At 47.0% G+C, this 12,725-nt stretch overlaps 4 protein-coding genes across 7 annotated transcripts in view; 2 read left to right on the top strand and 2 right to left on the bottom strand.

Moving 5' to 3' along the window:
• Positions 1–12,725, top strand: part of POLR2C (RNA polymerase II subunit C) — a 103,146-nt gene that overhangs the window by 51,209 nt on the left and 39,212 nt on the right. The window lies entirely within an intron of this gene.
• Positions 1–12,725, bottom strand: part of PLLP (plasmolipin) — a 194,887-nt gene that overhangs the window by 150,490 nt on the left and 31,672 nt on the right. The window lies entirely within an intron of this gene.
• COQ9 (coenzyme Q9) overlaps positions 1–12,725 on the top strand; it is a 292,337-nt gene that overhangs the window by 251,330 nt on the left and 28,282 nt on the right. The window lies entirely within an intron of this gene.
• CIAPIN1 (cytokine induced apoptosis inhibitor 1) overlaps positions 8,758–12,725 on the bottom strand; it is a 321,083-nt gene continuing 317,115 nt past the window's right edge. For all 4 annotated transcript variants that reach the window (XM_050773100.1, XM_050773098.1, XM_050773099.1 and 1 more), the window contains 3 exons: positions 11,564–11,679; positions 10,671–10,752; positions 8,758–9,846 (listed from right to left, as the gene is read on the bottom strand). In XM_050773100.1, coding sequence (XP_050629057.1) covers positions 9,736–9,846; positions 10,671–10,752; positions 11,564–11,679 — 309 coding nt within the window. In that variant the 3' untranslated portion in view covers positions 8,758–9,735. The remainder of the gene's footprint in view (positions 9,847–10,670; positions 10,753–11,563; positions 11,680–12,725) is intronic.

Raw genomic sequence — 12,725 nt, 5'->3', positions numbered from 1 at the left:
TCCCTGTATTTTCTTAGAGACTGTATTTGTTCTATTTGGCATCCATTTATCACAGGGCCAAATCACAGGGCCAAAGGCATTTACACCTCCCCTGCAAGCCGGATTTTGCAAGTTTTTGAAAGTAGTAATAGTTACAAACCCTCCGACCAATCCCGATCACAGACCCCCCAACCATCTATATTTAACTCTCACACCAAGCCAAGATTTCCCCTGCCCTGAATCACCCAGAGCCGGGTAGAGACAACTAGGGGCAGCCCCTATGCCCAAGGCCCTCTGGAATTATTCCAACTAGCCAGACCTGGGCTGCTTCCCCTGGCCTGCCTTGCCCTTCAAGTGGAAACCCCATGAAAGGCTGTGGCCTGTGCTGTTCTGAACCTTCCTTTCAGCCTCCTGACCAAACTTGGTGCTCCCTCTGTGGCCCCTGTGTGTGGTCCTGCATGTGTGCCGTGCCCTGTTCTCCTGGGAGATGCAAGTAATAAATTCTTCTTTCAGTGGCCTTGGTTGCTCTGTGTTGTCACTCAGCCACCTCCATCAATTCAAATCCTGTGGGTGCATTTAAAATTTTTTAAATTGACACATAGTAATTGTACACATTTATGGGGCACATGTGATACTTTGACACAGGTGTCCAATGCGTAATGATCAGATCAAGGTAATCAGGATATCCATCACCTTGAACATTTACCATTTCACTATGTTGGGAATGTTTCAAATCTTCTAGCCATTTTGAAATATACAATAGGCCGGGCATAGTGGCTCACACCTGTAACCCCAGCACTCTGGGAGGCCGAGGTGGGAGGATCACTTGAGCCCAGGAGTTTGAGACCAGTCTGGGCAACATAGTGAGACTCAGTCTTTATGAAACACAAAGTTAGCCAGGCATGGTAGCGTGTGCCTGTGCTGCCAGCTACCCAGGAGGCTGAGGTAGGAGGATCACTTGAGCACAGCAGGTTGAGGCTGCAGTGAACCGTGATGGCACCACTGCACTCCAGCTAGGGTGACAGAGGGAGACCCTGTCTCAAAAAGAAAAAAAAAAGGCCAGGCATAGTGGCTCACACCTGTAATCCTAGCACTTTGAGAGGCCAAGGCGGGTAGGTCACCTGTTCAGGAGTTCTAGACCAGCTTGGCCAACATGGTGAAACCCTGTCTCTAAAAAATACAAAAAAAATTAGCTGGATGTGGTGGCAAGCACCTGTAATCCTAGCTACTCAGGAGGCTGAGGCAGGAGAATTGCTTGAACCCGGGAGAGGTTGCAGTGAGCCAAGATCGCGCCATTGCACTCCAGCCTGGGCAACAAGAGCAAAACTCCGTCTCAAAAAAAAAAAAAGAAAGAAAGAAAAGAAAAGAAAAAGAAATACACAATAAATTGTTTACTAGTCACCCTACTGTGCAATCAAACACTGGAAATTATTCCTTCTATCCATCCAATCTCTCCCCATCACTCCCTCTCTCCTAAATAGAACTACCATATGATCCAGCAATTCTACCACTAGGTATTTATCCAAAGGAAAGGAAATCAATATATCAAAGGGATACCTGCACCCCCATGCTTATTGCAGCACTATTCACAATAGCCAAGATATGGAATCAACCCGTGTCCATCAATGGAAGAATAAATAAAGAAATTTGGTACATGTACACAACGGAGTACTATTCAGCCATTAAAAAAAAAAAAAAAAAAAAGGAATCCAGTCATTTGCAGCAAAATGGATGGATAGTCATTATGTTAAGTGAAATAAGCCAGGCTCAGAAAGACAACTATCTCATGTTCTCACTCATATGTGGGAGCTAAAAAAGCTTATCTTTGAAAGTACATTTTAACACAAAGGGTCAGGGACCTGTTTGGAGTCTCTGCTTTGCCACTGACTGGCCATTGGACCTGGACACATGTGCCTCACCTGCCTGAGCCTATTTCTCCTTGAAGCAATGGAACTGGACCCGCTCTCACCTGTTTCGGGATGTGCCAATATGGCTACTTCTCTACCTCTCACATTGCCCTTAGGGGACCACAGTCTTAGAAAACCTGCCATCTCCAGTCGGGCGCAGTGGCTCACGATCATGAGGTCAAGAGATCAAGACCAGCCTGACTAACACGGTGAAACCTCGTCTCTACTAAAAATACAAAAATTAGCCAAGCATGGTGATGCATGCATGTAATACCAGCTACTCGGGAGGCTGAGGCAGGAGAATCGCTTGAACTCAGGAGGCAGAGATTGCAGTGAGCTGAGATCGAGCCATTGCACTCCAGCCTGGACAACAGAGTGCGACTCTGTCTCAAAAAAAAAAAAAAAAAAAAAAAAAAAAAAAAAAAAAAAAAAAAGAAAAGAAAAGAAAACCTGCCATTTCCTCATAATTGAACTGCCATCACCTGAATATTCCCTGTGCCCTTTTCCAAAGCCAGCATGGCAACCACAGGGGTGAAATACTCAGACAAGCAAAGGGATCAGGGCTTTAAGAAGTCAGCCTTCAGCCAAGCATGGTGGCTCACACCTGTAATCCCAGCACTTTGGGAGGCCGAGGCAGGCAGATCACTTGAGGTCAGGAGTTTGAGACCAGCCCGGTCAACAGGGTAAAACTCTGACAGTACTAAAAATACAAAAATTAGCTGGGCATGGTGGTGAACGCCTGTAATCCCAGCTACTTGGGAGGCTGAGGTGGGGGGATTGCTTGAACCTGGGAGGTAGAGGTTGCAGTGAGCCAAGATCAGTGCACTGCACTCCAGCCTGGGCAACAGAGTGAGACTCTGTCTCAAAACAAGCAAACAAACCCTGACCAGTCCTCCTCAAAATGATCAAGCTCATCCCAAACAAGGAAAGTCTGAGAAACTGTCACAGCCAAAAAGTCAGCCTTCAAAGGACTTTTTTTTTTTTTTGGAGATGGAGTCTTGCTCATCGCCGAGGCTGGAGTGCAGTGGGGCGATCTTGGCTTTCTGCAAGCTCCGCCTCCTGGGTTCACGCCATTCTCCTCTCTCAGCCTCCCGAGTAGCTGGACTACAGGCGCCTGCCACCTGGCTAATTTTTTGTATTTTTAGCAGATACGGGGTTTCACCATGTTAGCCAGGATGGTTTAGATCTCCTGACCTCGTGATCTGCCCGCCTCGGCCTCCCAAAGTGCTGGGATTACAGGCGTGAGCCACCATGCCTGGCCCAAAGGACTCGTTTAGTCCTTGCACATACATGTTCATGGTGGGATATCTACTACAGCACAAAGCTGGAAACAGCCCAAGGCCTATCAACAGATAAATGGATAAACAAAAGTGGTCTAACCATACAAGGAAGATTTTTCTGCATGGATACGCCCTGTGTTATGGGTGAAATTTGAAACACTGTGCTGAGCTAAAGCAGCCAACTGCAGAAGGTCACACAGTGTATAATTTCATTCATATGAAATGTTGGAAGTAACTCTATGGAGTCAGAACACCCGCTGGTGGTGACCAGAGATGGTGAGAGAAGAAGACGGGAAGGGACTGCTTACTGGGGATGGGGTTTCCTTTTAGGGTAATGAAAACATTTTGGAACTAGATCGGGGCAGTGGTTGCACCACACTGAGAATGTACCAAATGCTGCTGAATTGTTTAAATCGTTAATTTTATGTTATGCGAATTTCATAAAAAAGACATATTCAATATTCACTTTTCTGCAGAGGAGCAGGCTTGGATGAGACATACATCAGCTCAGGACAAAGGAGTCCTCTAGGAGGGCAGTGAAGAGATTTCACCACTGCTGTAAAACTTGTGTATGAAAAAAGGAGCGATCGGAATCACACACAGCAAAGCTAGTTGTCTACTGGAAATTCTCTGTATTTGAAATCTTTCATGATTTAAGAGAAAAAATGTTTAAGTAATTATGGAAAATCAAAAAGGAAGGGAAGGGAAGGGGAGGGGAGGGAAATGGAGGGGAGGGGAGGAGAAGGGAGGAAAGAAGGAAGGAAAGGAGGGAGCATTCTAACCCAGCTGAGTCTAAATGCAGTCTCCAGATCATCACAGTGCTTTGCAGAGGTGAAAGCCTCAATGCTGGATGGTGGGCCATGGGTAACCAATGACCAGACCACCAGCTGACCACCAGGAGTGACCACTGAAGGTGAGACCTGAAGTCACTAAGGGCTGAGTGGGGGCTTCTGTCCCTGCTTTTCCCCAGAGGGGTGAAGTAAGAGCCACCCGAAGCTGCCCCATCCCCACCCCCACTCGGCACAAAGCTATTTTATACATTTGTGTAACTTGTAGCAAAAAATTTGGTCACAAACAGTATTTACCTGCTCTGTGGCAACCTTCTCCCACTGTTATTATTATTCTGAGGCAGCTTTATATAGATGCCTTACTAGTTCTACTTTAAAATTTTTGCATGAGATAACAGTGTCAAGTGTTCCATGGAGGTTCAGGTTCATGTTGGGGAGATGCAGGACTTTGTCCTGGGCTAGCAGTATTCTCCTTAAGACCCAGGGTTTTATGTGAGGGGTTTTCAGGTTTTTTTCAATGAAGTTTCTTAGAAATAACAAATCCATCAGTTGGGCACGGTGGCTCACGCCTGCTAATCTCAGCACTGTGGAAGGCCGAGGCGAGTGAATCACCTGAGGTCAGGAGTTTGAGACCAGCCCGGCCAACAAGGTGAAACCCTGTCTCTACTAAAAATACAAAAATCAGCTTAGCATGGTAGCACACGCCTGTAATTCCAGCTACCTGGGAGGCTGAGGCAGGAGAATCGCTTGAACCTGGGAGGCAGAGGTTCCACCACTGCACTCCAGCCTGGTTGACAGAGCGAGACTCCGTCACAAAAAAAAAAAAAAAAAAAAATACAAATCCATCATGTATATGGCAGGTATACAAACCAATAAAAATTAACACTTGTATGCCCACCGTCCAGCCAAAGAAATAGAACTTTCCTGCTACTATGAAGTCCTGCCTCTTTCTCCCGTCTCCCTGTGGAGCCAACTGTGGTCCTGAATTTTATCATTCCCCTTGAGCTTCTTTATTGGTTTTGTCACACACGTGTTTGTATACATCATGTATATGCACATGTGTATGTGTATATCCTTAATGACAGGCTGATGGATCTGGCATGTTTTTGAACTTTATGTAAATGAAATATTTCTCTCTCTCACACACACACACACACACACACACTTCTGTGACTTGCTTTTGTGGCTGTTGTTGCTTCGTGATTCTTCCATGTTGAAGTGCACAGCTATAGCTCATTACTGCTGTGCAGTGTTCCACTGCTTGGACACACAGCTCATTCATTCACATTCTTGTTAATGGCCATTTGGATTGTCTCTTAGAAGTACTGCTGCTTTGAATACTTGTTTAGATTGTCTCCTGGTGCATGGGCCAAAGAATTTCTCTAGGGCAGTGGTTCTCAATCCTGGCTGCACTCTACGATGACCTGGGAGAGCTTTGCAAAAATGCTGATGCCCTGGGCCCTACTCCAGGGGATTCTGACTGAATTGGGTTTTGGAAAGGAAACCCAGGATAGGCTTTTGTTTTGTTTTGGTTTGGTTTGGTTCATTTTTGGAAGCTATCCAGGTGATTCTAATATGCAGCCAGTGTTCAAAGTGACATGAGGGTGACATTGCCTAAAGTATCCTCACCAACAATGAGTTCCCACCTGGCCACATTTTCACCCACACTTGGTAAGGTTTCTGTTTAGCCTTCTCCCTGCCACGAGGACAGGCAGCTGGGCTGTTCACAGTCTCTCTTCTCCAGTGCAGAGACCAGGGTGCTTCCAGCACGCCAGGCTCCACTGTGGGGTTCTCCCTTCAGCTCCACTGCCTGCCTGTGCACTTGGACCCCACTGTTACAAACAGGGGCCCATTCTGCAGCTCAGGGGTTTCTTCACCTGGAGCAGGTTTGCACCCTCAACTGCTCTCCCTTCTCTCCTGTCCACACTCTGGCTCCAAAGCCTCTGCTCTCATCTCCTTCCAAGTATTTTGTGGTTCTGTTTTGGCTGCCTCCTAACCCCAAGGAAGGTGTGGTTTGTCTCTGCTATCCCCTCCATTTACTGCTTTTGAGTGATTTCAGAAGGAGGAAGTCCCAAATGTACACTGCCAAGTTCTAAGCTAGAGACCTTAGAAAACAAAAAAAGAAGAAAGATTACACCCCTAGCCCCACCTCGGTCCACATTGGGCTGACTCAGAAGGTCCAAGGACATCGGGCCTCAGTACTTTTTTTCTTTTTTTTAGACGGAGTTTCACTCTTATCACCCAGGCTGGAATGCAATGGCGCCATCTTGCCCTACTGCAACCTCCACCTCCCCGGTTCAAGCGATTCAACTGCCTCAGCCTCCCAAGTAGCTGGGATTACAGGCATGCACCACCACACCTGGCTAATTTTTATATTTTTAGTAGAGACGGCGTTTCACAATGTTGGCCAGGCTGGTCTCGAACTCCTGACGTCAGGTGATCCACCTGCCTTGGCCTCCCAAAGAGCTGGGATTACAGGTGTGGGCCACCATGCCAGGCCAGGCCTCAGTACTTTTGTTTATTTTTTTGAGACGGAGTCTCTGTCTCCCAGGCTGGAGTACAGTGGCACGATCTCGGCTCACTGCCAGCTCTGCCTCCTGGGTTCATGCCACTCTCCTGCCTCAGCCTCCCAAGTAGTTGGGACTACAGGCGCCCACCACCACGTCCGGCTAATGTTTTGTATTTTTAGTAGAGACGGGATTTCACCGTGTTAGCCAGGATGGTCTCGATCTCCTGACCTCATGATCTGCCTGCCTCGGCCTCCCAAAGTGCTGGGATTACAGGCATGAGCCGCCGCGCCCGGCCAGGCCTCAGTACTTTTAAGAGGTGCTTAGGTGAATGATGGCAGCAGGTTACCCTCCTGGTCTCACCCTTTCCTCAGATGTAAGATGAGGTTGCATTCAGTGATTATCGGAGCCCGTGTTGGCTCCAATACTGTGAGCTTGCTGAAGGCCGAAACCTCTAGCCTGCCTGACTGTTGCCTCACTGGGTGCAGGTGCAGGTGCAGGTGTGGCTGAGCCCCCAGCCCAGGTGTGCTCTGCTGATTGGCAAGGACTCTTTCCTCACTCTGGGCCCCAAACTCCGAGCTGGCCGGCTTGCCCCGGACCCTGTGGAGTGACACGGCAACTGCCGGCGTGAAATCATTAACTACACCAACTGCAGCAGATAGGAGGCGGCAGCGTCCTTTTTGCCAGCAGCATCTGGGACTCGTAACAAGAATCGGCGAGGGCTTGTTGCATTTGCTAGGCCTGTTCAGGAAGCTCTGGCTCAGGATCTCTTGTCCTCAACCTGGAGGGTGAGATTTTTGTCCTTCATCTGGGCAAGTGCAGCAGAAGCAACTAACAGTGGCCCTGCAGCTTAATAATTATGTTACTATCGGGCCGGGCGTGGTGGCTCATGCCTGTTAACCCCAGCACTTTGGGAGGCCGAGACAGGCAAATCACGAGGTCAGGAGTTTGAGACCAGCCTGGCTAACATGGTAAAACCCTGTCTCTATTAAAAATACAAAAAATTAGCTGGGCGTGATGGTGCACGCCTATAGTCCCAGCTACTCGGGAAGCTGAGACAGGAGAATCACCTGAACCTGGGAGGCAGAGGTTGCAGTGAGCCAAGATCACACCACTGCACTCCAGCCTGGGTGACAGAGCAAGACTCAGTCTCAAAACAACCACAACAACAACAAAAACAAAAAATAATAATAATAATAATGTTACTGTCAAACCATTCTGGGGCTGAATTAGTTTCCTATTGCTGTGTAATCAACGACCTCACATTTAGCTGCTTATAACACCCATTTCTTATCACAAGTTCTGTGTGCCAGGAGTCCTGGCACAGAAGACTGGGGCCTCTACTCAGGATCTTACAAGGTACTGGATAGACTGCATTCTCATCTGGAACTTGGGGTCCTCTCCAAGCTAACGTGATTGTTGGCAGAATGCAGTTCCTTGCAGCTGTAGACTAAGGTCCCCTTTTTCTTGACTGTCTGCCAACGTGTGAGGAGCCTGCACTCACAGTTCCGTGGCCCTCTCACTGCTTGATATGGTGAGGCTTCGGGTCCCCACCCAAATCTCATCTTGAATTGAAATCCCCATAATCCCCATGTGTCAAGGGAGAGGGGTGGAGGTCACTGAATCATGAGGGCAGTTTCCCCCATGCTGTTTTCATGATAGTGAGTTCTCACAAGATCTGATGGTTTTATAAAGGACTCTTCCCTCTTTGCTCGGCATATCTCCTTCCTGCCGCCTTGTGAAGGTGGTGTCTTGCTTCCCCTTCGCCTTCCTCCATAATTGTAAGTTCCCTGAGGCCTCTCCAGACATGCAGAACTGTTGAGTCAATTAAACCTCTTCCCTTTACAAATTACCCAGTCAAGGACAGTTCTTTATAGTAGTAAGAGATAGACTAATACAGTAACTTATTTCTTCATGGCTAGCAAAAGAAACTCTTCTCTAGTTCTTCTAAAGGATCAACTGATTGGGTCAGGCCCCCTCAGGATAATGTCCCTTTTAATTAACTTAAAGTCCATTAGGGACTTTAATTACATCTGCAAAATCCCTTCACTTTTGCCACAGAATGCAACCTAATCGCAGTACGGATTATCCCATCACATTCACAGGTCCTGCTGAAACTCAAGGGGAGGTTATTATACAAGGGCATGAGTCACTAGGGGTCATCTTAGACCTGCATATAAAAGGGTCTTTGGAGCCAAACTTCAATTAGCCACACCAACAACTAAAATCTACCAGCAGGGACTAGCATAAGCAAAAGCAAACTTGGAGAATCCAATCAAGTTTCAAGGACAGATACCAATGAACACTTTTATTTACCGATAAAATATAAAAATCCAGGTCTCTTAAATCCACACAATCTCTCCAAATATTTGGCAAGATTGATCCCAAGTCCGTACGGGTGGGTAACAAGAATAAAGGGGTCTCTGCTCATAGAGACTTATTGTTGTTCAGAGTTCTGCCCTGCTTCCCTCTAAATGCTCACCAACCTGGGCTCTTCTAGAGTGGGCAGACAGGCCTTATTCTAAGCATAGGACTAGCCCCATTTGTGTGTGACACTAAGTTCCTCCAATGGTCCAAACTAAGCGTGGATGACTATCCAACATCACACACAAATGCACATCCCCTCTCTTTACAAGACATGCAGAATCTCAAGATATCTCAAGATATGCAGCAAGTTTAATACCTGAAGGTTAACAGAAATGACAACAGGACACAGATACAATGCTACAGTAAAATGTGGTTGGGGGTGGAAGGGGGCAGAGGAACACTGGATATCATCACAGCAACCAGTGAGTGAGTCCTCTGGTGCCCTGAGGAGGTTGTGAGACACTTAACTCATGTCACAAAGAATGGAGTAAACTAACAACTCTGAAAGACAAGCAGGTGGCAGCACTGCTGAGATGAGACTCAGGGCAGGGGTCTGGAGCTCGTCACAGAGTGTTAATGCTCCAGGATGCCTGGGCTCAAGAGTGTTCTGGTCAGCATTTTAACATCAGAAGAAGGGCTTCTTCAGGACACACTCCCTTCTCTTAACATGAGGTGAAGAAACCCATCCCATTCTGAGTAACCGGGCCCCATAATACCTTGGTCTTTTGATACACAGCAGCACTACACACCACTGCGCCCCCCAGCCAGCTTCACTCTATCTAAGCACCCACTCTGCAAATGGATCTCAGAGTGAACAAATCCAGAGGAGGTGGGAGGAGCCACCGTGGTGGGATGTGAGGGACAGGAGTTGGCTGGAGGAGCAGATGGGTCCCATGTCAGGTCCCTCCTAGGCATCATGAAGATTGCTATCACTCAGAAGCACCTTTTCCCCAGGTTTGAAGGCTGGCATCCCAAGGTAGGGGCAGCTGGCACAGCGGAAGGCATCGCCCAGGTAGCACTGGAGAGAGAAAATGGGGAAGCCAAGGGTCAGCTTATCCCACGCATACCAGCCAGAAGAAAGAAATTCCTAATTTCATGTGGTCACAGTGGCCTGAAGGAAATGGCTGAGTATGTTTGCAGGTCCAATTGAGTCCCAAATATTAAAAGTTTTCAAGATTTCTGGTTTCGTGAAAAACTACAGTCAAGAAAAGTTCCCTAGGAGGCCATAGTTCTTTTGTTTTTTTGAGACAGAGTCTCACTCCATAGCCCAGGCTGGAGTGCAGTGGCGCGATCTTGGCTTACTGCAAGCTCCACCTCCTGGGTTCCTGCCATTCTCCTGCCTCAGCCTCCTGAGTAGCTGGGACTACAGGCGCCTGCCACCACGCCCGGCTAATTTTTTTGGATTTTTAGTAGAGACGGGGTTTCACCGTGTTAGCCAGGATGGTCTCGATCTCCTGACCTTGTGATCCATCTGCCTCGGCCTCCCAAAGTGCTGGGATTACAGGCGTGAGCCACCGCACTCGGCCATAGTTCTATATTCTATGCAGTTCAAAACACAACCAACTTCAGCTAAATGTCTAACCATCAGGTCCCACTCTGAAGTACAAAGAAATGGGCCAAAAATAAAAAAACACAACAAGACCCTCCCCTACCAGCACAAGCATGCTAACCCACTCTCACTCTCAGGAGAAAGCCTCTCTCCCCATTACTACCTATGTTCGTGTGCTCACGCATTTGTCTGTTACTAAAATATTTGAGGTGGAGCTTGTATGTGCTTGGTTTAGAAGGAGGCCTAATCCCCCTGGGGGTGTGTGAATGCCGAGGAATGATCCTGATATTTACGTTTCCACAAGCCGACTTAGGTTGGGAGCTCATCTGTTCCCTCGACTTCTCTCTTTCCAGTTCTTCAGCAAGGCCACAGGTGCTGTGGGAAAATCAGTAATTAATGAACGAGAATTATCACCACCCAGAAATCCCAAATCCTAACAGTGCCAAAATGTGCTTTAAGCCTTTTCTCTTCACACCAGTGTCATAACTCAGAAGCCTATGAGCCAGGCAGACAGCAGCAATGTGAGAGGCTGCTGAGGGAGACAGGAGTGGGAGGAGGATGAGGGAAGTAGAGTGTGTGTATTCTGTTTACAGAGGGCAGCCACTACTCAACTTCAGCTGGTAATCATGCTGGGGAAAGTGGACCCAGTTTGCCATATTTTCCAAATTCAAGAACAGAAGGGGAAAAAAATCTGTTTTCACTTGTAATTTCCTGATTTGTAAATGCTGGCAGCTTTTACATTTAAAAAACACTGATGATTAAACAAGCCTGAATACCACTGATTAACTTTCTACAATCCTTCCCATCCATTTATAAAAACAAATGTGAAGACACCAAGGTCTCACTCTGATGCCCAGGCTGGAGTGCAGTGGCACAATCGTGGCTTACTGGTAGGGTTTTGAGGAAGAGTGAAATTAGATGCATGGCACAATTACGGCTCACTGCAGCCTCGACATCCCAGGCTCAAGTGATCCTCCTGCCTTTGCCTCCCAAGTAGCTGGGACCACAGGCACATACCACCATGCCTGGCTAATTTTTTTTTTTTTTTTTAATTATTTGCAGAGATGGTCTCCCTGTATTGCCCAGGCTGGAAAACATATGTTTTAAAAATAGTACAGCACTGTGATGACTTGAGCACAAAGCCACTGCATGCAGCATGGCAGGCTCCAGTCAACCCAGCACTCACCAGTTCTTACAGGCCTTCCTCTTTTTCCCTTCTCCACAAGAAGCAGCCCGCAGGGAAGCCGGATCTGGCTTCTTCAAGTCTTCTGGATCCAGCAGCTCATCTGAGTCAATGAGATCCTGGAGAGTGTTCAAAGCAATGAGTGACACAGTCGTGGTCTCTGCTAATGAAAAGCTAAAGTGACCACAGGCTTTAAGAGGAAACTTGGAGTCCAGGCTAAAGAAGGTGTCCACCCTGTCCTACTTTTGGTTGATCATCATGTTCAACCTGACCACATGCTCAAGAGGCCAACAGTGAGTTAAACTACATCCACAGAAGATGCACTAGGATGTGAAGGAATTAGAAACAAATTTACATGAGAAAAAGCTGTAAGACTGGCCAGCATTGTGTAGAGAATATACACATGTTGGGGGTTAGGGGCAGGAATGAGGAGAAGGGAGGGAACAGGCAGAACAGAGAGGGACAGAAGTGTTTATGAAGAGTCATGTGAAAAAGGGAATAAAACATCTTCTACATAATCCCAGAGAAAAATCAAATAATTATATATACCTTTATGTAATTCTTTGTAAATGTGTAGACACTTAGTCTGTAAACCCTATGAGAGCATGAACCTGACTTATTTTGCTCACTACTCTAACTTCAATAGTAGAGGTGTAGAAATGAAGAATTTTATTACAGGCAGGGCCAATCAAAGATGGAAAACAGGGCTTTTTAAAGCATGGAACGTTCAGCAACTTGCCCAAACAAAGGTGCCAATAAAACTATTTAAGCTGACAAAATCTTTTCAGGTTTACACATGCCCACAAGAGTTTTCAACATATCATATGAAGTGAGAACAAGAAATTATGTGGGGAAAAAGAAATGCTAAAAAATTTAAAATGCCACCAACACAGCTGAGTGCAGTGGCTCACGCCTGTAATCCCAACACTTTGGGAGGCCAAGGTGGGCAGATCACTTGAGGTCAGGAGTTTTGAGACCAGTCTGGCCAACATGGTGAAACCCCGTCTCTACTAAAAATACAAAAATTAGTCAGGTATGGTGGCACGTGCCTGTAATCATAGCTACTTGGGAGGCTGAAGCACGAGAATCACTTGAACCCGGGAGTAGAGACTGCAGTAAGCCGAGACTGTGCCATTGCACTCCAGCCTGGGCAAGAGAGCGAGAC

The sequence above is a fragment of the Macaca thibetana genome, chromosome 20, assembly GCF_024542745.1.
Source record: "Macaca thibetana thibetana isolate TM-01 chromosome 20, ASM2454274v1, whole genome shotgun sequence".
NCBI classification, from domain to species: Eukaryota; Metazoa; Chordata; class Mammalia; order Primates; family Cercopithecidae; genus Macaca; species Macaca thibetana.
Note: the sequence above shows the minus strand (reverse complement) of the source record. Positions and strands in the feature narration are given on the sequence as shown.